Source organism: Takifugu rubripes, chromosome 20 (assembly GCF_901000725.2).
Source record: "Takifugu rubripes chromosome 20, fTakRub1.2, whole genome shotgun sequence".
Taxonomy (NCBI): domain Eukaryota; kingdom Metazoa; phylum Chordata; class Actinopteri; order Tetraodontiformes; family Tetraodontidae; genus Takifugu; species Takifugu rubripes.
The window spans coordinates 9,188,468-9,215,343 of record NC_042304.1 but is presented as its reverse complement, the minus strand read 5'-3'; the positions used below and the strand labels follow the sequence as shown (position 1 = coordinate 9,215,343).

General features: G+C 40.5%; 1 protein-coding gene and 1 long non-coding RNA gene across 5 annotated transcripts; one reads left to right on the top strand and one right to left on the bottom strand.

Annotated features, from left to right (window-relative positions):
* Window positions 1-769: 769 nt before the first annotated feature.
* cep350 (centrosomal protein 350) lies at window positions 770-26,674 on the bottom strand. Of its 4 annotated transcripts, none has more exons than XM_029828613.1 (38): window positions 26,305-26,674; window positions 23,609-23,688; window positions 23,374-23,417; window positions 23,154-23,262; window positions 22,913-23,075; window positions 21,960-22,582; window positions 21,731-21,844; window positions 21,295-21,423; window positions 20,226-20,345; window positions 18,136-18,848; window positions 17,878-17,996; window positions 16,510-17,456; window positions 16,077-16,215; window positions 15,694-15,884; window positions 15,431-15,602; window positions 14,375-14,511; window positions 13,917-14,080; window positions 13,632-13,742; window positions 13,378-13,518; window positions 13,123-13,262; window positions 12,852-12,956; window positions 12,548-12,762; window positions 12,186-12,397; window positions 11,678-11,950; window positions 11,450-11,599; window positions 11,042-11,202; window positions 9,991-10,113; window positions 8,325-8,566; window positions 7,992-8,191; window positions 7,530-7,680; window positions 6,963-7,123; window positions 6,759-6,883; window positions 6,623-6,666; window positions 4,760-6,531; window positions 3,868-4,398; window positions 3,523-3,666; window positions 3,328-3,450; window positions 770-3,191 (listed from the first exon to the last, which is right to left on the bottom strand). In XM_029828613.1, exons 2-38 carry the CDS (start codon window positions 23,682-23,684, stop codon window positions 3,012-3,014), a joined length of 9,264 nt encoding a protein of 3,087 aa, XP_029684473.1. In that variant the 5' UTR covers window positions 23,685-23,688; window positions 26,305-26,674; the 3' UTR covers window positions 770-3,011. The 4 variants fall into 4 exon arrangements, with proteins under 4 accessions (XP_029684473.1, XP_029684475.1, XP_029684474.1 ...); XM_029828615.1 differs by having other exon boundaries at window positions 6,623-6,663; XM_029828614.1 differs by having other exon boundaries at window positions 20,226-20,342.
* LOC115247309 (uncharacterized) lies at window positions 4,556-5,669 on the top strand. The gene is made up of 3 exons (XR_003886363.1): window positions 4,556-4,806; window positions 5,315-5,437; window positions 5,533-5,669. It is a non-coding gene; the product is annotated as an uncharacterized lncRNA (long non-coding RNA).
* Window positions 26,675-26,876: the final 202 nt, after the last annotated feature.

Sequence of the window (26,876 nt, the reverse complement as noted above, 5' to 3'; positions counted from 1 at the left end):
GTTTTGCTGCACAAAACACTTTTTTTATTCCCTTGAACAGAAAGGATGGAGAGAAATTATGAAGAAAAATCCCTACTTAATAATGGAATACCTTAGTTTGTAACTTGATTTGATGCCTTCCACTTTAAACCTTTATTTTATTCATTTGTATTGGTCATTTTCTTCTAAATTAAATAAAGCTAGCAATACTCTAGTTACTTTTGTATTTTTAAGAATTTTTGGGAAAAACAAGCCTGAGGTGATCATGTTTTTTCTGTCTACATATCTTCATTTCTGAGGAATGTGTTTTACTTGGATTCTTTACCCTGGAGACTTTCACCATTGTTCTAACCTTCTGAACATGGCACATTATACCTCCGTTAACTTTTGGATATTTTCAACACTGCATGTTTCCACCTTCAACAATATCTTGCATTAACAGCGCAACTGTGCAATTAGTCTTTTCCAATTGCAGATGTAAGCAAAAAAAACATCCGTTAACGTTGATATACATTTATTTTTAACGCGATATATTTGCATTTATAAAATCTTGATAGATTTATTAACAGTTTTTGCCTTTTGTTTTTCAGACTGTATATTTGTTGTTGACTTTGATCTTTGAGCCTTTATGTTACAGACCAATACCCCCCCCCCCCCCCCAGGGCCGGGGTGTCAAAAGCCAGCTGGGTGTGTTGTCCTTCCAGGCAGAAAAACCAGCTTTCACATAGCAAAGTGGTGGTATCAATGGTTGCAAGACCAACACGCATACATACACAATCTATGCACACTGTTGTCAAGAAAAACATTTATTTTACAGCATCAGCTTAAGGTAACCGAGGGTGACGTACACAGCATATTTACACCCATAAAAGAATTGTACAAACTGCACTTTGGGTGCAGCTAAAGAAATATATAAATATTAATAAACATTTAAAAAAAGAAACTCAAATCCTTTCATCCAAGTTGAGTTGATGACTTTTGTGCCAATTTTCGTTAGCTGAATTTAACCCTACACCAGCTTCATTTGTCAGTCAGTGGATGAGGGACAAGGGAATTCCATGTGGTTTATAAAACAACGTGCAAGACCAAGTACTGCATAGATTTCACAGTGGGAGGAGGCCTAAATTCCCCCCACATACAATCAACTGAAGAGGAAAATCCTGGAGAATCTGTAGAGGAAGCATACTAATCTTGTCAGTGTTGTTAAGACTGCCTGCTGGTCAGACATGTCATACATGTGGAGGTCGGCGTCATGTTTTTTTTGGTTGTTTGCGGCATCTGTTACAGTCTGAACACCCAGGCGGATGAGGACAAACAGGGGAGACGACCAGTTACTCAGTTTAAGGTCACTTTAACTCTTAACTGTAAAGTTGAACACATACCACATTAAGATTGTACAGTCTGACAGCAGTTGTGAGACCAACGTAAGACTATTGACAATAGTTCAGAAGGATGGGCTGTGGAGAGCTTATCAGTCACATACATGCAGAGATGAACTGTAAGCAAGTCACTGCTTCTGCAGAAAACACCCCTGTTCAAATGTCTGAAAAATGAATGAGGCGGAAAATAGTGATTACATTGCTTATAAAAGTCAGCTGTCATTAAGGAATTAGAGGAGCTGAAAAGAGGTATTTGCAAGGATGTCGACACACATACAGTTTTTGTCAAACTTAAGGAGGCACTTGATCAGAACGTCAAAGAAAAATGAAAGTTCTTGTCTAATGGCTACATTCTAAAGGTCTGAGGGACTTTTAGAGCTAAATGTTTAGAGGGCAACCTTCACCAGAGCAGACAGACAGGGACAGGGCGGAGCGAGGGGTAAGGCTCAGGCCCAGCATTTTAGGACCGTCTAAAAACGTTATGTCTTCCATTCAAACATTACATATTTACATAATGAATGCAAGCAGAACAGTGACTGTGTTAGACACCTGGACAGTCATGGCCTCAATAAGTCACAGCTGACAGTTTCATTTAACTATAAATGTGAAGTCATTTACATTTTGTCCTGTTTTAATAGCTTTTGCTAAACCTATTTCATACATCGCCACATTTACATTCACATTTGTGCTTTTGCCATTTTCACTGTTATTTAAAAAATCTGTTCTGTATGCTGACATCATTTACAGTTTTTAATGAACCTCACCTCTAATCAGTTTCACACAATAAATAATAAAATTATGGAGGCAAACCTTTTTGCACATCTGAGCTCAGGGAGGTTCATATACAGCACAGCTCCACATTATTAATGACAAATTTAATGTCTTTTAACCATGTTCCAGCACACTGGATTTAAAAGTTAATCATTGTATAAAGTGCTGAAAGGGTGTTTTTCAGGGTGCTCACAACCACATTTTGTACTACGACAAAGCACCTTGACAGAGGTGTTGGACAAACTTATAGAGCAAGGATTGGTATGTTTTATCCCTGTCCAAGTTTTTATATTTATGAAGGATGGTCAATTTAACATCAGGTCAGTCAGAAAACCCTGAAAACAAACAAGAAACGAAAGAGGCTCTGATGTCCACTGACACCCGTGGGCGTGTTATTTCAACGTGCTGGGAGATAAAGTCTATGAACACTCATCACTTTTACACAGTGAAATACACTGTACATACTGTCAAATTTCTAAACCTTACTGTACATCAACTACTTTTGTTCTGGGTGGAACTTGGGTCGCATTTCCACATGGAACAATAGACTTAGCAGCATTGTTAAAATAAATGGTACATCTTATTTTACTAGCTAGTCTTTCTCCAAATGGTATTTACAAAAAAAGAAAGGTCCAGCAGGTGATAACAAAACAGTAAGTTGTGTTAAGTTAGGTATAAGAAAGCTGGGAGGCTCTGGAGGTATTCTGTGTGGAGAACAAGTAATGGAACCTCAATTTATCCAATGCATATTTCTGAAATGAAGGTTTTTACAGGAGAGGTAACACTGGGACTGAAGGCATCCGAGGGTGGCTGTTGGCACATCAGTGGTAGAGCGGCTACATTCGGCTAGAGTGGGATGGGAACTGGGACAGAACTGGGATTTCAGGAAAGCTGCCGTGGGGAGCCTTTTCTTTTAACCTTCTTCTCATAGATTTCATTCAGCACGCTGACAGTGTCCTTCAACAAAGCATCAAAGATGCTGTCTGCCAGCTGCATCTTAACAAACAGCTCGTCCTCGTCGTAGTTGACCCACTGTGCCTCCTCTTCGTGGAGCTCCTGAACCTGTGAGACAGCGAGGGTGAGTAGAGCAGCACAGTTTTCATCACTCCATCTGATGGCAGTACTAATAAAACCAATGAAAGTAGCCAGATAATTACTGGACTATTTCACATCACCTGGCTATAAAAATGAAACCCACCAGTATCTGATCAACTCTGTCCCGCTTTTTTCTACCAAACTTGAGCATCTTCTGCCAGTCAGTCTTCTGGCTATGGTCCTTTGTCAGACCGTAAAGTTTCAATACTTCAGCTGCAATGAATTCCTGAAAGAAGACGCAGATTTGAACACGGGTTTGGCTTTTAGACTGGTGATTATTGTCTGGCAGAGTTAATACCTGTGTTTTGATGACGTCTCTTTGCGTCTTTACTCTGTAGTAGGAGGATTTGCCTCGACGTGGTTTGACCCACTGAGGCTGATTGATGTTGGGATCCTCTGTGTAGATCTCCTGAAGAATCTCCCACGTGAAGTCATACACAGCCTAAAACGCAATGAAATCCTGGTAACGACAAGAGCTTTGGACCTGCTAATCTGAATGTAATCTGCCCAAACGTTCACGCTTTTAAGTTTTTGAGTGGTAGCCTTAAATGATAGCTAACATCTTTTCCATTTATGAAACTGAATTAAAAGGTGCTTTCCATATGAATCTACTCATGGTTGTGTTCCAAATGTTCTTTTTCACCTGTTTGTAGCTGCGGATGCAGACAGCCTCCTGATCTTGCCCACTTGCCTCTTCACCCAGGTACTCTTGGGAAGGTTTGGGGGCTGGCAGATGAGCTTGGGTTAACATCCTATCCTTGTCCAGGCCACACACCTCCCAAATCTCCTGTGTGGCAGCGTGGACCATCTTCTCCAGCTCTGCTGCTGAATGAGGCACGACCATGGCAGGTTGCTCGGGGAGTTTGGGAGGCAAAGGGAGGGGCAGCTCAGGTCTAGGAGGAATCCTGACCTGTTGTTCAATAGCTGGTGATGAGACCAGACCTCCTACTGCTACACAGACTCCAGCCTTCTCTCCTGCTGCCACTCTTCCCAACCTTGCCTCTTCCTCTTTCTTTTTGAGTTGCTGCTGTTCTCTGCGAGAGCTGAGACCAAAATCCTCATCAAACCAATCTTGATCGTCACCTATGTCATTCAGAAGCTCACGGCTTAGTTCCAGCTCCGCTAGCCTCTTAGCAAGCTCCTCTTGTCCACTGGGGCCCAGTATAGGACTCTCCTGTAAAGACAAAAAAAGGAACAATCTGAGTTTCAGGCCGATTTCTAATTTTAATGGAATCTTTTATATGTATCTATCCTGGAAGAAAAGGTCGATTATTGAAGCATAATTTGAGATCCTATAGTATTATAATGTCGCAAACACAACAGGTTCATAAGTCAAAGTGGAAAAAAGTCAATAATATGTCAACATTAAGTTGAACTTTGGATTAGTACACAAGAGGTAAAAAAGCTGCCGGTCAATCCTTTCTAGTGTTTCTCCTCAGACAGAATTATAGCTCAATTGGTGATAGACGGCACTATCAAATGAAACAAATAATTTCTCTGTAGACGTATTAACACACAGTGGTGCGCACACTCACCGGACGGTTACACAACTCTGGTGAAGATAATTCTTCTTGTTCTGCAGGTAGGAAGAAAGGGAGGCCATCTTTATTTCCCACTATTCTTTCTTCCTCATTTCTTCCAACCAAGTCTCCATTTGCCTGATTTCCTTCCACTATCTTCTGCTCTTTAGCCCTTTTAATTTCTGCAAACTGCGTTACAATGTCGTTCACAAAGCTGTTCAGCAGTGTATCTGCAAATGTGTCCAGTGAAACTGGGACCTTCTCTCGTGCTCCATCGTTTGTAAGTTCTGTTGCAAGATGTGACGTGTTAATGTCCTCTTCCAAAAGCACTACTTTCTGATCGAGGTTACCAAGTTCCTTCGCTTGGACAATTACATCCATGCCAGAATTGTGGTGATTGTGTGGTAGATCTTTCAAATCTAAAACTGCACCATTAGAAATGGGATGTTCAGAGAGATTGCCTTGTTGTGAATGCGGGCCTAATTCAGCCTGGAACACGGACTGATTTGAGTCATTGTTATTCTCAGACTCAATCAGATCTTGTGATGTCTGGTCTTTTTCCTTCTTCAGATTTTGATTGGTGGATTTGTCCTCCTCGGGTTTATCTTTGACCCCACGTTTCCCTGGCGGATCATCAAAGAAGGACTCGTCATCCTCAGCAGTGTCTGTGTAAATCTCAAACTTGTCTGGCAGGTGTGTGATCTTATCGGGAGGAGCAAATATCCCATGGTTCTCTTCACACACAAAGTATAACACCCCATCATACGTGCCATTGTTGCTACCCTCAGATTTATCCAACTCCACACCGGCCCAGAAGCCATTCGCAAAGCTGGTGGGACCTTTGAACCTCAGTCTGCCAGGCTGGACGCATCCGACAAGAACTCGGTCTCCAATCTTGAAGCTTGACATTTCATCGACAACAGGGGGGGGTGGAGCCTGTGTAACTGGGATGGGTGGCGAGTAGATAGAGTTGCCCACATCTTTGCCATCAGCAATGGAGTCTTCCGTTTTGTTAAGAATATCCAGCAGTCTTTCAGACTGGTTGCTGCCTTTACTATTCTCAGAAAACTGAGCCAGTTCCTCATCTATTTCATCCTCCTCCTCCCGACTAGACAAGTGCCCCGATGAAAGTTTGCTCTCAGCAGGTGAGGCTGAGGTGTGAGAAGCAGGCTTAGAATGATGGTGCTCCTCCCTGGGGGAAGAACACACTGATAACTCAAAGTCATCGTCATATTCGTTTGCTATGGACGAAGATGCTTTGGCATCTTTCTTGGAATCCTCTTTCTTTGAAACGGGGCCCAAGTCAGGGGAGTGGGAATGAGGGCCGGATGAAAAAGTGCAGCTTGGATGCACTTTGTTTTCGTGGTTGATTTCAGATAAATCTGATACAGCAGAAGTGATAATATCTGATATTCCTGCTTCCTTGGTTTTAGAAATTTCAGTTTTCTTTACTTGGTCATCTTGTGCTCGGCTACTGGAAGGGAAATATTCCTGTTCCAGAGAATCTTCTTTTTCTAGTGTGAGATTTTGCTCCGTGTGTTGATCCTCAGATTGTGACCTTACTCCTTGGACTATGTCTTGCTGAAGGTCTGATCTGTTATTAAAATTGATGCTTTCATCCCCTGACTCAATCATCTGTGCATCCCTAGAGGAGGGTCTGAAAAGACCTGCGGACAGACAGCCCTTTGACTCTGAGTTCAGGCTCTCTGGGTTGTCATGCACCGGGGTTGGAGTGACCGTTTCAGGAACTGAGGTGGCTTTACTATGATCAAGTTGTGGCAGGACATCTGTTAAGATAAGAAAATGTTTCCTCAGAATGAAAACACTGACCAATCTAAGTATCAGCAAACTGTATATAAATACGTTAAAATTACTCACCAGAGTGTAATGATGCATCAATTTGTGTCCTTATAGAGTCACTGCTGGATTCAGACGTAACAAAGAGGGATTCAAATGAACACAAATTCAAATAAAGGCTCTATTGCTGCATATCTCTTTACATCTGTGAACCTACCTCTGAGCAGGTGCTTTAACGCTGGACTCATCTCCGAAGGACTTGGAATCTTGCATGTGTAAGTTTGCCGTGTCTGATTTCTTGTTCAGTTCTGCCTTAGTTTTCTCAATGAACTTATCATAACTCTGAAAGGAAACCAAGGCAATAACAGTTAGAATATCAATTATTCTTACACACTATTTGGATGAATGGATACACACTTACCTGCAGCTGCTTCAGTAAGTTGGCCTCCTGTGCCTTAAGTCGCTCTTTTTGCCTCTTTTTCTGCTCTTTCTTCAGCTGGTAAGCCATGAACTTTCTTTTCTTGAGTTCTTCTTTCAGGGCTTTGATTCGCGTCTCTATATCACTCTGGTCTGAAATGGGTTCTGAAAGCAAATACAACTTATGGTTAGAATGTGAGAAACACGCCAGACCTCCGATTAGTAAAGAGTAATCCAACTTTAAACCTTCTTGAACCCAAAACCAATTGTTTGGAGATTATTGTATTATGTTCTATACCAAGAATGCGTTTACTCCATTTTTGAGCATGTTGTTATGGCTTGTGTGAACAGAACAACTGTGTTTTAAATGCTAACAAAAAGGCCAGAAGATAAGTAAAACATGTAGCCCAGACACCTTCATAGTTTGCTCAAATACACTGCAGCAGAATTATGGTATGAAGTCTATTGTGTGTAATTCCGCTTGTTTAAAATTGTTCCCTTCGTTGCCAAGTAAAGTCCAACAATGGTAAATATTTGAGGAATATGAGTCTAAATGTGCTGGGTAACTCACCAAACTGTGAAACCCTTTGAGAACCTGTAGGCTGAGTGTGGGTCTGGGTGTTGTTCCGGGAGGAAGAGCAAAGCTGCATCTTAGTTTTGCTGCTCCTCTCCGAGGGAGAAGCAGTGGGGCTGTTGCTGCCTCTTGATGAACCCTGAGGAGACTACGCAGGAGGAGGAGGAAAGAAAAGGAGTTCAGGATCAAACAAGTCTGGCTGATTGACTCACAGAGCTTTGCACTGATCAATAATTTACATACAATCAGTCAACAAACAGTTACCTTTGTGCAAAATAGAATTTTGTGCAGCCCAAATTGTTAGAAATAGCATTGTGTTCAGATTGGGAACAGGGAATTTTATCCTCTTACATTGGGGTCACTTTTGGAAGAATTATTTGAGCTCAAGAACATAGCTGACAAGAACAAAACATGTAAATGGATCAATAAAGAAAAAACCCAAAACACATTTTTACATACTTGTTTGATATTGGACTGGGAAGCTGAAGTGAAATCTTGGGTATAGTTTGCAGGGCTTTCCTGGATAGAGGCCAAAGGTGTTTCAGTGACTGGCAGAGACTGTACTGAAGATGGACTTCCTGTGTGCTGGGAGCCCAGTACTTCTGTGTGTATGCTGGACTCGGGTGTTACTGGCGATTGGTCACCTTCACTTCCATAGTCTGCAAACATGTAAAAGATATGACCACCAAAGTGTCTTAATATTAGTTAATTATCTTAACACATATTTTCACATTCCAGTTTCTTTTCTTCTTTAAGAGACCTGACAAAGACCAGCTGGGATCATGTTATCACCTTTCTCACTGTCAGTTCTTGGTTCCGAATTTTGATGGTGACTGGGACTGTGGCTGATATCGGAAATCTCTATTTTCAGTCCATCCTTGTCCTGAGGTTTCTGTTTGTTCCAAACAGCCAGGGCCTCCTTTTCCATCCTACGGACATCTGCCTCTTCCTGATCCAGCAGCTGTTTCCACTCCAGCAGCTCCTCAGCGTGGTGACGCCTCTGCTTCAACTGCTGCTCCCGCTTGGTCAAGAACCTATGGAAGAATTAATCAGAATAAAGGATGAAGTGATGAGGAAGGAGTAAAAGAAAGTTTGAAAAGGAACATTGTAGGCGATAGCAGAAAAAAGAAATAAGACGATAAGGAATAAGAAGTATGAAGGGAAAAAAGCAGAACCAAGACATTTAGTCAAGATGTCGTTAAACATGATCCAATAATTGTGAGCAGACCCAAATCACCTTGACATCAACTTATCACTGCAAATTCACCCCAGACCTCCGTCAGACACTCAGAGACAAACACATTAAACATGCCTCAGTTATCAGTTCCCAGGGATAATCATCCAAACAAAAAAGTGTCCAAGCACCATAAAGCATCAGGTGATGACAAGTCATCCATAAGAAAGGAAGAGGAACATAAGACAAAATGAGAGAGACATGCATCGGTCTGAAAATGGGGGGTTAAACACTGATAGGGTGCACTCGGATGCATCTAACACACCCTGATTCGCCTGATTCTTTTTACTGATAGATCAACATTCTAAAATCCAACTTCCAGTGGTTGCCATCAACATTAAAGATGCTGATAGCAGGCAAGCTGATTTTTTTTTTTTTTTTTTAAATGTAGTCTCCTACATGTATGGGTTCATTTGTAAAGCACGATTACTTAGACCTGATTTAATTTTCAGGGCTTTCTCCTGACCTAATGTAAACTGATGAGCACCTAGATAATGAAGAACTGGAGAGGTGGCTCTTTTAGTGCCTTCCTAAACTTTATTAAAGACAGGTTCATCTGGAATCATTAGCCTGTCCCGTGTAGCAGTGGACTAATAACAGAACTTGTCAAGAGTTACTAGACTGATTAAAGGGTTTGACTACTTTGTCTATGTCTATAACTGCTTTTGGTGAATTTGAAAGCATCTTGTATGAGTGTCGCAGCAATATTAACCATCTGACCAGAACTGCAGGAACCATCGGATGAACCTCAGTGAAGGAAATTTGTTGAATGTATATTGATCAGTCAAAGAAAGTTAAAAACGAAAGAGGGGAAACAAGATAAAACCACAGAAATCCAAGTATTGAGTCCAAGATTCCAATACAACAAGGAATGCTCCTACTAAAATAAACAAAACCTTTAAGTTAATGCAGCGTTAATGATCTATAAGATCTTTAAGATTGGACTGTAAATAAAATTTAAAAAAAACACTAAAAGTAGCATCAAATTAAAATAGATTTGAAATGAAGCTTTTTAAAAGGTTGGCTTATTTTAGTGTCGCAGCTTTCCTTGGGCACTCGTCAAGCTTCTCCTCATATTCCATCATGACAGTAAAATCACACACGCACAGTCACTCCCTCTTCCCCCGGTACAAGGTCCCAGTGCCAAAAGAACACAAGCATGTTCTAGGGATGGCGAAAGGTAGGTGAAAGTGCCAAGAAAGAAGTACTGACGCTGTACAGTACCTGACCAACTGGTTGTAGATAAAGAGCTGGAATTTAGGGTGAAGGTTGGGAAGACAAACACTGAGAGAGGCCCAGTGGTGGGCCGTGAACAGAGAGAAGAAGTAGTGGACAGGAGAGCAGTGGCTACAACACAAATTCACACAATAGATCATAAGAGCCAAACAGGCCACACACACACAGACGCACAAACACATAGAGAGACACACAACACACATTATGGGTTGATAAGGGAAGGAAACGTGGAAAGAAAAGGGAGAGAGAAGAGTGACATGAGCAAATGGCTTTCAGGTTTCTCTGAAAATGACTTGGGGCAACACAACTTCTTAAACTCTTATTTGAGTTTTGACTAAAGAGAAGCACATTACAGTAACCACAAATTATTGAGCAAAAATGGCAACAGAGGGTTCAAGTTGGTCTGATGTTGAGGTCGAGTGGTCAACGAGGACAGAAATATATAAGGTCAGGCAGGGCGATCTAGGAAGGTTGGGATAAGTGCACTTTGTTATTACAAAGCATAACCCTTAAAGTGTTATAATGAGAAGAAAACAATGCATCAATTCAGTTTCAATAAGGAGAACAGCAGGATGGTGTCACGGAAAGGACAACACACAGTTTATTAAAATAATAGGGATTAAATTTAAACCAGCCTTGTTATTTTGTGTTATGAATATGATAGCTGAGAGACTGGATGTTCTTGGAAGGCCACTGGGAATTTCATTCACATTTAAATAATGACATTCAAGAAAAAAAATGTCATTTAAATGAAGGCGCAGACAATCTCTGGATGATATTGATATCTCCACAGCTGGAAAGTGTAATAAATTAGACAGCATTACAAGAATTTAGTAGTATAACTCTTTCCTTAATGTTGCTATTTACCGTAGATAAATATTCAGGAGACTGAACAACAAAGAAAGGGAAAGAAATTTAACTAGGCCCATTTCCAAAGGCGCTGTTTAAAACAATAGAAAAACATCTCTGTGAAACTCATCAATACCTCCGACAGAAGTCGATTCACACTGTATAGGATGAATGAAATAAAAAGCTTTACTTCTCATCCATGTGGGAGCGCATCTTCCTGAGCTTCTGCATGATGCTACTAGTTTCACTTCCAGAGATTGACAGCGAGGGAGAAGGGCTGCGGATGTCTTCAGCATGTCTTGTGGTGGAAGCAGCTGCCTCAGATGCAGATGTTTCTGACATTGTGGTCTCCTGGAATATACAAGAATGAAAACAGACAGAATACATATAAATAATGCCAAAGCCTGTCATGTCCTCAGAGATATAATTACATGGATATTTCTTTAGGATGAGAAATCACACATGCAATCATACGTTTTAATTCCCAATGAGCAGATCTGCAGTTAGAATTTTGTAAAAGAAATATACACACAATAAACTGAAATGAGCCTCTGTAAATTAAATCATCTATAAATTCATCAATTAATGTACTGCTTACAGGTGGAGGGTTACCCCCGGCTATCTTGAGACGCTCCCTCAGTTTAATTGTTGAGTTTCTCATGCGCTCAATCTCCTCCTGTTGCTTCAGCAATAGCTGACTTTCCTTCCTGGCAGCTTTATTGGCCTCTTGAAGTCTCCTGATCTCAGCCTTAAAACAAGAATGTAGTGAGAAAGACTGGTTAATTTGTACTGGTCTTATAATCATGATCATTTTGCCAATATGTACCTGCTCCTGCTGATGTTTCATCAGAAGCCCCCTTTGCTTCTTTCTAATAGGTGGCATTTTGTCATCCTCTCCTTTGTCTCTCAGTCGCTTTTTCTGGTGCTCTAGCCAAGCAAGCTCAGTTTTGGTTTTCTCTTTCAGAGCTTTCTGGCGAAGATGCAGCAGGGAACTCTGGTGCTGCAGTCTCACCTGCTCATCCTTCATGTACTGCCGCACCATGTCCATGGTGAACTGTGAAAAGCTGTCTTGACCGTTAGAAAACGCCATATTGGCATCCTACAAATACAGCAGGAAAAAACAAAGGTTAGGCACGCAGTGGCAGAAGTCAGTTACCAATAATTAAACAGAGAGCAAAAGAAAACTCTAGCAGTAAAGTGAGTATATTAGGATGAAAACAAGCAGAAACCAAATTAACATATATATGGTAACAAATAATCTTTCTGTTTTTATTATTAAAAACAGAATCACAAGAGTTTATACTGACAAATGATTGACCACATTGTCCTTTCACCTTTAAGATATTATGTGTTCTTGGAACCAAAGCCATGCTCTGACTGGCAGCATCATCCTCTGATTCTTCGTGGTGGCGAGACTTGTCTTTATTTCCCCGGCGATGTGCCTCAGATGGCAACAGTGAACGGAATGAGCGCTGCTCTATCTCATCTTCAGTCATGGACTCATCAAACTTTAGAGAGTACTCCATTTCAGCTAATGTATTTTCCACTGAAAGGCCAAAAGTAATACTGGTTAAGTGTATTGGTCGTTCAATGCATCCGCTTTCTTGGTGACTAATGCAACATGTGACACTCTACATACAAAAGGAACCACCGAATAAATACACAAAGGAATTGTGTGTTGACTTTCAGTCAATACCTTTGTCATTTACTGATGTTATGTTTTCACTGCAGAGGGAATCATTTTCAACAGTGAGAACTTCCTCCTCTATGGAGCTGCTCCCTGCTTCACTGTCTTTTCTTGCTTCAGCTTCCCTCTGCCTCCATGTCCCCTGTAGCGCATTGTTAATTATCTGTTCGCCATGGTTCACGGAGGCATGAGATGGGCTGCAGTGGCTGCCTGAGCTTTCTCCACTAAGGAATATAGAAAACAGAGCTTCGTTAGATTGCCAAATTACATTTGAAGAGTAAAACTGGTCTTTCGTGAGAAGCCTTAGGTTTACCTGTGTAAGGATTTTCTGAAGGAGGATAAAGAGTCATTTGGACTGTTCGCTGAAGAGGGAGGATCTTCTAGTCTAATCTTTCTGCTTGAAATCTCACTTTGAAAACTGTGTAAGGAAACAAAGAAGTAAAGAGCAAACAACATTTATATATTTAACCTTCACTAATACAACTGTGTTATTAGATAACAATATGGCATTGGTAACATTTTCAATTTAGACATGTAGAGCTGAAGTATGTTCACACTAATTGTAACTGCATGGTTAAAATTACCTCTCCGAAGGACTTAATGCGTGCTGATGCTTTGAATGTGAGCTTTCATGCCTGTCCTGCTTGTCCAACAGAGAGGAATGGGTAGCAGCGGTGGTGGCACCCACTGCTCCTGTAATCTGTGAGCGTGCCAATTCTGTCATCTGAAAACACAAGATAGAGATTGAACATATTCATGTTCAATTTTAGGTTACAGTTTTCTCCTAAGCATTTTGTGTTTTAATCTGTTTTTCCCCAAGTTAGAAGCATAACAATGACCTCCTTGATGTGTTTGGCAGCATCGGCTGTATGTTGCACTGCCTCAGCCTGTTGAGTTATCATCTTTACTGTTGCCTCTTGGAGACCCTCCAAAGTTTGTTTCTGTACTCCTGTCAAGCCCTCTTGCAGTTCAATATGTGCCTGACAAAAGAGATTAAAGAGATAAAATATCATATATTACTTTTAAATAGTTATACAGTGTATACACGTGTTTGTGTGTGTGCGTCTTCAAAGTGAAAGGGGATGATTGGTACCCTGGCCCATGTCTGCCTGTTTGCTTCCAACTGTAGCTGTGCCTCCATGGCCTCCCTTTCAGCCTTGATCTTCAGCTCCAAGAGTTCCTGCTCTTGGCGCTGCTGCTTGGCCTGTGGCGTCAAAATTCAGATTAGTTAAATGGAGCTTAAGGAAATTTTAGAGACATAAAACTACCATTATGTTGCTTTTAGGTTGGAACTGCCTCATAAAATAAACAGCAATAGTTAGAATGAAAGTGTCTGAATCTCAAATGTTTAACTCTAAGCAGCAAATCCATTCTTTACCTGGAGCATCTGGGCCAGTGATGCACTCTCCTGCTGTGCCACGGACACACTGAGCAGCCTCTCCACATCCCCCAGCTGTCTCATTGACTCCTCAATGGACTCCAAGTACTGCAGCTCTGCTGCCATACGCTGCTTCAGGGCAGCCGGTGAATACTGAAGTTCACCTAAAAACAGTGATGGATGGGTGAGATAAGATATAGCGAAGGTATACGAGTCACAAAAAGTAGTCAAAAGAATCCAAAATTCTTAGCTACAATAATGGATAGTATATAGATATAGTAAATCTAGTATGAGTAATAAAACTACATGACAGCTAAAAGTGCAGTACAATTATCTAGAATACACTTAGATGTTACATTATTGAAGGCAAAATCATACTTCCAAAAATGGATCATAGCAAATTTTATTATGCAAATATATGTTCCATTTTTATATTGGTTCATTTTAATTTATGGTACCTGCAGTGTGTGTCTCTTGTTTACCACCGTGAGGACCAGAGCAGGTGCTGGTGTTACTGGTTAGTGGAGAGTCAATTCTCATCGCGCCACTGCGAGAAACTGCCACCTGTGAGGAACGGGGTGCTCTCCTCTTCTTACTGTCAAGTGCCAAAGCAGAGAAAAATCTTATTCAAGTAAAAAAATAAGCAAACACAGATAAATAAGGCTATAGCTTTGGGACTTTTTTCTTTGATGGACAAAAAAAAAACCCATGTGACTTTATCTGTTTAAGAGAAACAAGTTAATCAAATGGTAAATAAAAGGGGGCCCTTGGAATTCAAGAACTAACTGAAGCAGCATACCCTGATGTGGGGGGATGCACACTATGAATGGCTATATTGTGTAGAAGAGATGATCTCTGGACCAAGAGCAACATCTAAAGCGATCAGGATACACTCTTGCCATTTCCACCAGCAGACAGTAAAGCCTTTTACTCCACAGAGTAAATTAAAAGGTAGTAGATTCAAGCTTCCTCTACAATACAGGTACGGTCCAGTGAGTGTCCTTTAAAGTTCTCCATTCAAGGGGCTCGAAAACCTAGGTGCTCTGTATCAAAGAAAAGGAATTCCTTTCCTTCCTTTGGCCACAGGCCAACCTGTGGTGAAGCCAGCTGACTGGACCAACCACCATGTGGGCCCTTGAAACAACAAGCACTTTCTGTTTTGAGCCAACTCATTCTGTTGTTGGTGTTTACACAGCTTCAACCCTTAGGCCTAGCTGTTTAACAGAAATGCAGAAAATATTTCTTTATTAATTTACAGGCTGCCTCAGTGCCATAATTTTATCTACTGCTATTCACACCATTGCCATTATTGTCACTATTACTTGGAAGCCATTAGAGAATTATGCATATTTATATAGTTCCTTTAGAAAGAAGGGTAAGAATGTAACCATGTTAAAATAATGAAAATCTACAGAGTGAAAAACACTGGTGGACAATAATAAAGAATACCCTTTCATTAAAACTAAACCAAGAACCCTTGCTTTTGACATTATATAGATGCAGAAAAAAGTTACCCTTTGTGAGAACTTTTTTCAGAAGTATCATTGGAGTGGATACTTTTGGATTGGTTAACAGAGCTTTTGCTCGAACCCCTCTTCCAGGATTCAAAAGATGGCTCAGAAGGAGGTGAGCAGGAACTCCTCTGTTCTTCCACCAGGGTGCCATCACTGTGGTCTGATGCTGCACCTGCAAAGGAATGGAGAAACATTGTGTAATGCAGACACAGTTAAAATTGCATTACACATGTTTATTATTTTTATGTAACGCATTACATCACCTTTTTTTCTACTGGAGTGTCTAGAGAAAGGTGAGGAACCAGATGCTGAACCAGAGGAAAGATGTGGTGAATGACCAGATGAATAATAGGGCGATTGATGTGAGCTGTCTCCTGTGTCTGTGTAGATTCTATCTCCTGTGCTTCTCTCAGGAGGGGAACTTCTCATCAAGTCTTCAAAATGATTGTTTGTGCTGAGGAAAGCAAGATATATTATACAGTGGGTGAATTAAATTTCATATCTGTGCCAAGACAAAACATGAAAATGAACGAAGCAAAGAGCAGTTGTGTCTTGTGTATACGAGGAGCTTTGGCTTTCCATTCCTGTGACTTGCTTGCCACCTAGTGGTCAGTCTTAAATTCTGCTCTGCTGATTTTCCCTTTACCTTAAATCAGAACTCCTTTTTAATTGGCCATTGGCTTCACTGCTGGGCAACGACACAAAATCATCTTCATAGACTTCTGCCTCTAGAGGACTATTTGCAGACTGTGCTGAAAAGGCCAATGGAGAGTTTCTCTCATTCACTGGAAGACAAGGACACAGGGGACAAATAGTGTGGATTTGGCCTATGACAACGTCAGTATATTTTATTTATATTCAACATGACCATCGAAACTTTAAAAGAGTGAATATATTGTGAATTGCTTATTATTAATATAGGCAATGATATTTATGAGGTTTTGCTAAACGGGTCATTGACATGAAAATTGACAATATAAATAACTATACTAATCAAGCTGCAAGAGATAATATTCTCATCCACAAACAATATTAACTATTTGGACACAACATTTCCTTATTGAATTATGTGAACTAACCTCTAATGTTGCCTGGGAGGTTCTTTGTGAAGATGTTGACAATGCTCGTGGGGCTTCCTTTACTCAGTTCATCCAAGGCTGATTTTCCTCCACCATGCTGCCCAGAAACTGAGTTTAGTGCAGAGAACTTTGCCGCTTCCCTCTGGAACTCAGACAGCCGCTGACCATCTTTAGTTTGACCTGCACAGTTGTCATGGGCATCCAAGTGGCTTGCTGCGATCTTGAAGTGAGGAGGAACCGCTTCATCTTCAGAAAAACTCCCCTCACTCAGAAGAGGACCTTCACTAATAGAGCCAGCACTAGAGTCAAGGGGATCTGTGTGACTCTTTTCTTCCATCATTTCATATTCCTGCAGTTGGGCCATTTTATCTCTTCTTTTTGGCATTTCTAGTCCATTGACTAACTTCCTCTCCTGTTTCTGATGCGTGAGAATAGGCTGTGGTAAATCAGAATGTGACTGTGGACTCATTTCTTTCTGTCCATTGAAAGCAGGCTGACTGACTGATCCTGGAAGACCAGTGCCATTGAATGAAGCATGACTTCTGTTAGTCCTGTGACCTATCTTATCATTTTCTGTGGCACCGATCCACCATTGATCATCCTCAACACCTTGAGAGGGTCCTGGAGCCAAAGCAGTATCCACATCCACTGAAGTTACTGTACCGTAGTTAATCCCTTCCCCAGCAATCCTCCGTGCCTCATACTCGAGGCGGTTGGACAGGGATACAGCTGTAGACTTAATAAATTCGATGCGAGACATTTTCTTATGTGACCTGCTGGAAGCTACTGTGGCTGGTTGTTGGACAGGATTTATGTCACCAACTGTCAGCGCAGGTTCCATCCTGAGAAGCTGTGAGAGGAGATGGTCACTACTGGGACCAGTAGCAGGCCTTCCAGCTGGGCTCAGATGGGCAGGTAGAAACAAGGGTGTCACATCAAGGTCATTCCTGCACAGGTTAAGTGATACAGTTTTTTTAAATGGTTAAATTCAAACTTTGCAGTAATCATGTAATTTAGTAAAATAAATACAGAAGGCAATTTACTATTAAGATATTTCAAACATGTTACAGTTAATGGTTCAGAGCTTACTACTGCAGAAAAGAACACCATAATGCAACGCAAACTTAGAAATTCCCGCAGGGGGTGTTGTTTTCAATATTTTACTACAATGTTGAACTATAATGCTTCAAGGAGATATTTAAAGGATACACAGATGCTATAATTATGTAAAATGACTTACATGCTCTGTTTAGTAAAGTGAATGCTTTAAATACCTACAATTTATTAGCAAAACAATTTTGAAGAGGAAACTCAATTATCCATAATGTCCCAGGAGTCTATAGTTAAACGGGGATTATGTGTACTTACGTAGACAATGGAAGAGGCTGTTGACCACTCAAAGACCTCTCGCTGCTGGATGGGCTTTGGGGTGCCCCAAGTCTTTTGTTTTCTTTGTCCGACTCTCCTGAGGGTTGGTATATTGGTCTCTGTAGATGCAATATTATGGGCAATGTAAACACTTCCAAAGGTGTGTTCAAAAATGTATTTTTCAAACTCATTGTGTCACTTCTTCTTTTCTTATCAATACATTTTTAACACATAGGTGAACATACAACATCAACAAACCATTTGAGTAGCTGCAAGTTGTGTCCACATGGGCCTTTCTTCCAGTTGGGCCTCCTCTTGCAGTTTGGTGTATGTGCCCTGTAAACCTTTGTGTACAGGTGACTCATTGGGCAGGGCTGCCATTTTAGCCACTTCTCTTTGCTTCCTGTAGAGCTCCTGTAATCTCTGGTTTCGTCTCTCCTCCTGCTCTCTCAGTGCCCTCTTTTCTTCCACTTCACGACGCTTCCTCTCCTCCTTTTGTCTTGAAATATACTGCCGAACTGTATCAGCATCATAGTGTCGCTTTTTTTGCATCGCGTCACGTGCACTGGCAGACTCTTTTTGACGTGTGGAGGGGCTGGCACTGCGACAGCCTGTTGAAGGGTGGCCTATTGTCACAGTGGCTCCCCAAGCAGAGAAAGGAGCTCTTGGTTGTGATGACGATCTTCCTCTACTCCTTTTACCGGAGCGCCCATCCCGTATCTTTTCAAGCGTTGTTTTCTCCTTCTCAGCCATTTTGTACTCAAGCTGTAGGTCATCAAGTATGCCTTGGATGTCTGCTGACAGAGACTCTGCAGTTACACCTGCTTGGGATTGGCTGAGCTCTGCAGGTGAAGGGATGGAGTTCTGCTTCTTCTGACCTTTAGGTCCTGTCCAATGACGCTCTGTGGTGGCAGTGTGAGTTTGGGACGTTGAGTCTGAAGGTTGGTCTGAATTTGGACGGTGATGGGAAGCTGTTGGATCAAATTTTAAAAAGGGTCAAAAGCAAATAGTAATTGTAGTATTAGCCTCAAAATCCCATCAAAGACAAATCATGTTTGTTGAACGAGAAGTGAATGGACATTTTACAAAAATACATAATATATTGAATTAGTTAAAATTTTATATTACTTGTATTTGAAATAATCCTTACATCACCTTCTGTGTAGAGTAATAAGCTACCTATTACTTTTTAGTAACTTTAGCAAAAATAAACAGGAGGGACAAGGCATTGCAAAACCGAGGTCTGCAATATTGTGTCATGTTGGACAATCCTCAGTTAAAAATAGTTCCTCATAAATACAGTGGGTAGGGGCAACATTAGAGTCTGAAGACTGTATTGCATCTGCAAATCATGGTTGCCATGAATAGTAAAATTACAATAATGTAATGCTACAAAATAATTAAAGAGCCCGAACTTTTGTGACAAGACACAGTTTTTGCATCCATCGAATTTGACAAAAAAGTTATATTTCAGAATTTTAATAGATTATACTAGTTCTAAATAAAAAGAAATGAAAATGTTTTTCAGGAATAAGACCTAACAGCCACGATGGGCAAGTATTGCAGGAATCTTTGAATTAGCAGTAACAAAAAATTCATCTTTAAAATAAGAGGGAAGCCACTTTGTTATGAGTTTACAAAAAAGAGACTTCCAAACAATTGTAATAATATTATCACAATATAGTAAGTGACACAGTGTATTACTCCATTACTGCCAAACATAATTTATTACTGTAATGGATTGCAGCAAAGCGTTGCCCCCAACACTGTATGACCCTTCTGTCTCCCAGGGGACATGCACCAGAAGCACCCTCTAGAAATCAGCCTGTATCTAATTGTTCACCAAACCAGAACACCAAACCTCAAAAAAACAAAGGCTGGTTTCTCAATGTAAGTAGCCTAAAGTTTTTTTCTGATCAGTATTGATTGTGGATTCCATAACTGTAGATTTTATGAATCTGTGGCTGTTTTTTTCTCCACCCAATGCTACAAATGCTGCATTGACAAGTAATTGAAATCCTTTACACACATTGAGTAAAAACATATAATAATAGGGCATGTAGACCATCTGGATCCTCCCTGTATGAGTCACAGACTAAGAATCAAAAACCTCCTCAGCTTTATGTACAGCTCACATGTAAATTGTGCCATTTTTTTTCTAGAAAAGGTTTATGGATAATTTAAGGGACTAAAAATTACAGATTAAAAAAGTTGAAATAATTAGAATAAAATATTCTGAGAAGGGCTCATTTATTCAACACATGCTTAATGAATAAATAAATTCTTATTTTTTGCCTGTATGTGACCTTTAAACAAATTAACTATATAAAGAGATATAAAACACTTACCTGTTCTAACAAATCCTCGCTGAAGCTGTGACCTGTCATCTTGAGTAGACTTGGGAGCTGGACCCAGTATCATCTTGACCCGCTTCTGGCCTTCTCGCCATGATGCAGGACTGATAACTGCTGATACAAAAAAGGATGAAGGATCTGCTAACAGCAAAGCCCAGTTCAATGCACTGGGAAATACAAGATATTGAAACTAGTGAAAGGAAACATTTATTTAAGAACATCAGCATGCCTCTAACTACAGCTGTTGAAACTGAAACAAGATCTAAGTTTCCAAACACACAGCAAGTATTTGTATTTGGAATACCCTTCACAGTGTGTTCCATGTTCTCCAGAAGAGCATTTCTGGCTAATGGAGCTGTTTGACAGGGCAGCTGTCTGCTCTTGTAACAATTCCATGAGCCAGTTGAACTTAATCATAGATTTTACAAGGCTATTTATAGTAAATTCCTGTAAGAAAGACCACCCAAACAACAAAAACAAGCCAGATAAAAGTTTTAAAATGCCAGTAGACACCAGACTCAAATTTATGGAATAAAAATTTAGGGACTATAATATTAAGATATATTTTATAGTCTTCTGTTCTTAAAATTTAGAATGAAAGAATTAGTGGGAAACAATATTGATTTCAAAATCCAGTGCACATCTATGTTAGTAATGTTTACACATATGCTACTTTGGAAAATGTTCTGAGTATTTGCGTGCTACTTCCGGGCACCACCTGCATATCACACATACTGAACATTTCTTCAGGGATTAACACATCATCGGAAGCCAGCGATGATGCCAGCGAGGCGTCACATATTTTAGATTTAGCACATATTAGCGAAGCATCAAACACACTGAACATTACTTTCTTCAATTTGACACTATCAAACTGTCCAATTAAAAACATTTGTTGTACTTAAAAAACATTAAAAATGATTTCAAATACAGGAAAACCTCAACATTTAAGGATTGTGTACACCATTCTTGGATAAAAAATATATTTTTTAAAGGCTTTCCCTACTGCCATTAATTAAACCGGATTAGAGTTTGGCTGGGCTATCTCAAAAAAGAGATATACCTGGTTTTGTATTTGGGTCAGACCCAGAGGCAACTCTGTGGACCTTCCTGACTGGTTTTGTTGGCCTCCTCTCTTTGGACCTGTCTGCTGTTTGCTCCCTCTGTTGCTGTAGCCTGGATCTGGTGGTTTCTGTGCATGAGACACATAACACGAAATAAGCCTCTAACAAGTAAGATGCTGTTGAAGATAAACACCTTATGTAGACTTTACCCATCAATTCATTAATAATAGTAATAACGACAATTTAAATACCAAAACACAGTTTTTGCACTAAATGGAGTTAAATGTGGACAAACTCTTTGATGAACAGTATTCTGTGGCTCTTTTATGTAACTAAAGGCAGGCATATAGGGTAACTGGAAGGATGCTGACATAAATCAATTACTGCCATTTCCTTTGTCAGTGTTATTAATCAGAAACTGATGCGTATAACTACCTGCAAACTGTCTTGACAAATCTCTGTAAATTTCTCTACTGAGATCATGAAACTCTTGTTCTTTCCAAACTTTCCCATCGGGAGTCTGGATCTTTGTCTCAGTACTGTTAAAACCTGAGAGGGAGAAAAAAAAATGCCTTCAAAAAGTATTTTCATAGTTTATCATCAAGCTACTCAATTGACAGGTCTTAAGGCGAACAACTGATGATGTATTTTCCATTGATGATACCTCTGTAAACTGGCGGAGGAGGTGCCGGTGCTACTTTCCGTATTTTGGCCATGCTGCTAAAATCAGCACTGTTGCTTGCACCACTTGTTGCAATGGGTCGCTCCAGAGGACCAAGAAGCTTCTCACTCTCCGCAGTGTCCTGCAAATGTTGCCTCTGCCTGCGAATGCGCTCTTTTAGTCTCTCCAGCTTATCATCGTGCTGATGGCGTCTGAGATTTTCCAAACGCTGGGAGGCTGATCCGGGGCTGGAGGACGGAATGCTCAGTCTGTGATTTGTGGTGCCTATAAGTGAAGAAGGACTTATGTCGAGGTTGTCCCCGCCAGATTGTGCTTTGGTAGAGTGGTCCTCGTCAGTCCTCTCATGAAGCTGTGATTGTCCAACAGCCACCAGCCTGTCAAGGGCAGGCTGGTCGTTAAGATAGTGGATGTGAGTGCACCCAGGAGTGGAGTGTGTGCTGTGCACATTCCCATCCTTGTGTTTGTCTCTGGAATCTCCCTGGTGACCTGGTTGGCTGGGCAGAGAATAAGATGCAGGCAGAGATGATGGGTCGCAAGAGTCTGGCACTGACTGCAAAATGCGGGACTTTGGATGAGATAAAGCCTGTGGTGGATGGGTGGCCTCTCTGGAGACATAGCAGATTACAGGGGATCAGGAAGGGGATTTAACACAATTTAATCTTAATTTACTGTTCACTGGGGGACAGGGAAGGACATTAATTGGTGGTCATGTAGTATATTAGGTGGGAGCTAGTCCACTTAAAATTGAATCATTCTGATCAGCATCAAAAATGAATTCACCGTCAAATAATATGCACTTCGTCACTTTCAAAAGCAATGTATAGAAACATACATGACTTTCCAGAGAGCAATGGAAGGCGTACATCACAGAGGCCTATATTAGGAGGCTGCTGTTAGAAAAATTAAAGAAACAATCATTAAGGCAAGAGCTCTACCTGTATGAGGGCAACGGCTCTCTAAACTCCACTCTGTTGTTCCCACAAACATTGCCATCCTGGGTGGTGTTTTTCAGGGGACTGCGGGAACTGCTCTTGTCCGGACTCTGCTGACTGTGCCATTTGTGTTTTGACAATAGTTTATCATCAGCCATTCGGTCATCTGTGACAAAACCATGGTGTAGAATTTAATAACGTTATCTGCTAAAGGTATCCATGCCGACGTTCAACGAAGACGCACCTTTGGAGTGGACTGCTCTGGAGGATTTCTTCTTGGATATATCCATGACAAAGTCCAGGAAAACCCCTGTTCCTGGAGCTGCCTCTTGGCGGTTTTCTATATGCCGTAACTACAGAGGGACAAATGCACCATCATCTGAGGATCACTGGACACTTTAAATCACATTTCATTACTGTTACAAAATGTCATTCTATCTGTAAAATGTTTTGCATCAACTCACAGCAGTTTTGGACTGTACCACACCTTTCCATGTAGCAGTCAACTCTGCAAGACAGAGTGGAGCTCATTACGACAGTGTGTGAACATGATAATGAACATGATAATGCCTCTGCTATCAGTGACACATTTACATAGCAGCATTCAGAATTCAAATAGTGTAACTTGCAAAGCGATAACATGTAAAGGAAATAAGCCAAATGTTGGGATTGACATTATTAGCATTTGGTTAAACTCACCTGTTCCAGTATTGTGATCTGTGAGTTGCGGAGCAGAGCTTTTACCAAGCCCGTCTGTCCATCTGCTGCTCTCCATTTACCTGCAGTTGAGAGAAGACATTGGGGGATAAAATGAAACACAATAGCCAGGCAAAGGTAAAATGGAAAAGAGAGCCTGCTTACCAAACTCCCTTCAATCACGGACATTTTTAATTAATAACAATAAAATAGTATGCCAAAAAATGTCAGCGGAATTCCAACAAAAATGTAAAATGACAAAAGCACCTTCTAATTTTCTACAGATACGCTCCAGTCTGTGCCTACATAAGAACGTATACCTAACCCACGGTTTAACACACTTGACAAAAGAACAGCAGACCACTGTCACTATCCTGCTTTAAAACAGGTTCTACAACAATTTAAAGAATTTCCATAAAGGAATGTAAGCAGAGGTGGGTTGTCACGTGTCACCCATGTGATGTTTGCTTAAAACACCTGACGGGAAAAGCCTGGCCTCACATAGAAATAAAATCAAACAGCAAAAATAAAAAAATATCAGAGTATTTTGACCATTGACCTTCGATCAAAGGCCAAATCTGGGGAATGAGACCCCAGATACAGTATTAGGGAACCACTAATTTCTGTATAAAAGCCTCTAAAGCCAAGGTGTCATGGGACTTTTAACTACAGGTCTATTGCCCAATCTCAGAGTTGTGAATAAATTATATATAAACTTCTTTGTTAATGTGTTCTGACTGTTCCTGCTGATCAGACAAATCAGCACATTCCAGTCCCTTTTCAGGAAGTGGCCCTTCATTAAAGAAAGACAACTAGATCGCTTTCCCCAAGTACATGATTGGCATCATAGTCCATAATATGCCGCCTCAATCAAGCTCAATAAAGCTACATTAAAGAATTGGCCCATGATTTTTAGGAAAAAGAAAATTGCACTTAATGGGAACATTTTGCTTCTAACCAGGTCCACCACATGATAGTTTAATACACTATTTCCATTGAGCCCAACACCAAATAACCAGTGTCTTGATTCAGAGAAGAAAAGCCCAAAGTATTCAGCCGTTACAGTCCAAGAAAGACTGCACACCTTTTTAAAAACAGCTATGATGATTATTGTGCTGTGCAGCTAACTGTTTCTCAAACATTTGCAGATCCATTGTTTTTGCATGCCATTTGCTCACTCTCTGTAGTGTATTGTATTACACCACAGAGCCCTCATTACTAAGGAGACTACAACTCATATGAAAATCAAATCTAACTGCTTCACCATTATCTCCCTATGTAACTTGTCTGAAACCGCTTTAGTGACAGAAATATCCATATTGGCACCACTGCAGCATTGCACCTTCCACAATCATTTTGACAAGAACATACCCAATAACAAGGGTACACTGGTCATTAAAGTAATGCATTTTTTTTAAACCCTCAAAAGGGGAAGAAAAAAAATTAAGTGCCAATTTTTTAATTTCCAATTTACTCCTTTAGGTGCAAATCATGCACAAACATTTTGACTTCTCTGACATGGTTATTGTTAAAACTTATCTTCACAGCATCAGGTCATCTGACCTGGTTGGTTGGCAAAAGGGAAAAAAAGCTGTGACACATTGGTTGGCAAATGGCGAAAATGTTGGATTTCTTTAGAAGAACCTACACTGGAACCAACCTGAGGCGAGAACACTGCAGCTAGAACACTCCAATGTTTGATTTGATTTGAAGGCCATTTCTCATATGCGTAGTTCTCAGTCCTTGCGGTCTTGTGATACATCAATAATTGACTAGTATGCTCCAATTTTCCACTCATTTTTATCATCTGTGAGCATCAGCTGTTACTTATGTGGAATTGGAACAGCTAAATATGCCACAACGCATTTAATCTTTAGTAGGAGCAGCACCAATGGCAGCAAAGGTGTTATAAAAGTACAGGCATCCAAGTATGTACTCCAGAGGACCAGAACAAGACGGTGCATGTGTACTCTGGAGAAAACGGCCCATTTTGGGAGAAAATCATGCGCATGCGTAGATGTGGCCTGGAACCGAAATAGTTCCGGTTACTGATCGGGCACTGACAACCCCCCCCCCCCCAACGCCGGAATACAGAAGTCATATACGCATTCATTCACAACAAACATAACAACGCCCTTTGCTACACGACAGATCGAATTAAGGTTTATTTTGGAATGTGATCATACTAATTACTAGTATTCACTACAACAGCCACAGAAACCCGCTTTCATAATGATACATGGCCGATGTACTTGGGTTAAGTAACGCTAACTTTAAATATATATTTACTATCGTGTTTGCCAGTAACCGTAAATAAAATTCCCCAAGTTAAATTATTGAATAAAACTACAATTACTGACTGTATCACTCCCGACATTACTCAGACGACCCATAGTTAAGCATTAAATAAAAGAATATAATAACAGTAATAATCTCACAGTGGCTTTAGGGACGAAACAACCTACATTCGGTGTGCATTTTTAGATATAAAAATTTAAAACGACCCTTCCTTTTAATAATGATATTTATTTAAAACAATTAATAAAACATCTCCCTTAGAGATAACTTATTAACATATTCGATTCAGTTAATGGCTCGACCTACAAAGTCAAGAGAGTTAGTATGAGCGCTAACTTAGCTGACAGAAAATGTGTGAATAAACTTGGCCGAAAATCAATTTCCCAAGAGAGAACCAATACCTTTGGGGAACCAACTGACACGCTTAGATGTCCAAAATCATGGCGACGTCCTCCTTTCTCAAAAGTCCAATCTTGTCTGAACCTTTTGAGTTTCGTTCAGCTGAGTGTTTGCTAACGTTAGCTGCGGCTAACGCAGGAGGGGCTAGCTAAAAGTGTCAACTATATTAGCAACTTTTTAAGCGGCATTATTCTAGGTTTTTCTGTGTGTATCCAAACAACCAAATACACAATTGTCCTGGTCAACGATACAATTCGGGAAAAGAAATGTTAAAATCCACCTATGAGGTTACATTTCCCTGTTGCTATGTTGATGTTTCATAGCGGTGGAAAGTCGAGTACTGTATTCAGTCCTCTGGTACCAACGGGAAGATTAACGAGATTCTGAAATATCGCGAGAGTTTATAATACAGCCCCACTAAAGTCACGTCCCACGTTTACTAGTTTCTTAATACGGTAATTCACAGACTTCAATTTATTTGTGATTTTCAGTTAATAATCTAACAACACCTAAATAACATCCATTGTCTTTGATTTATCAATACTGAACAGGAAAAAGAGAATTAAATAAAATG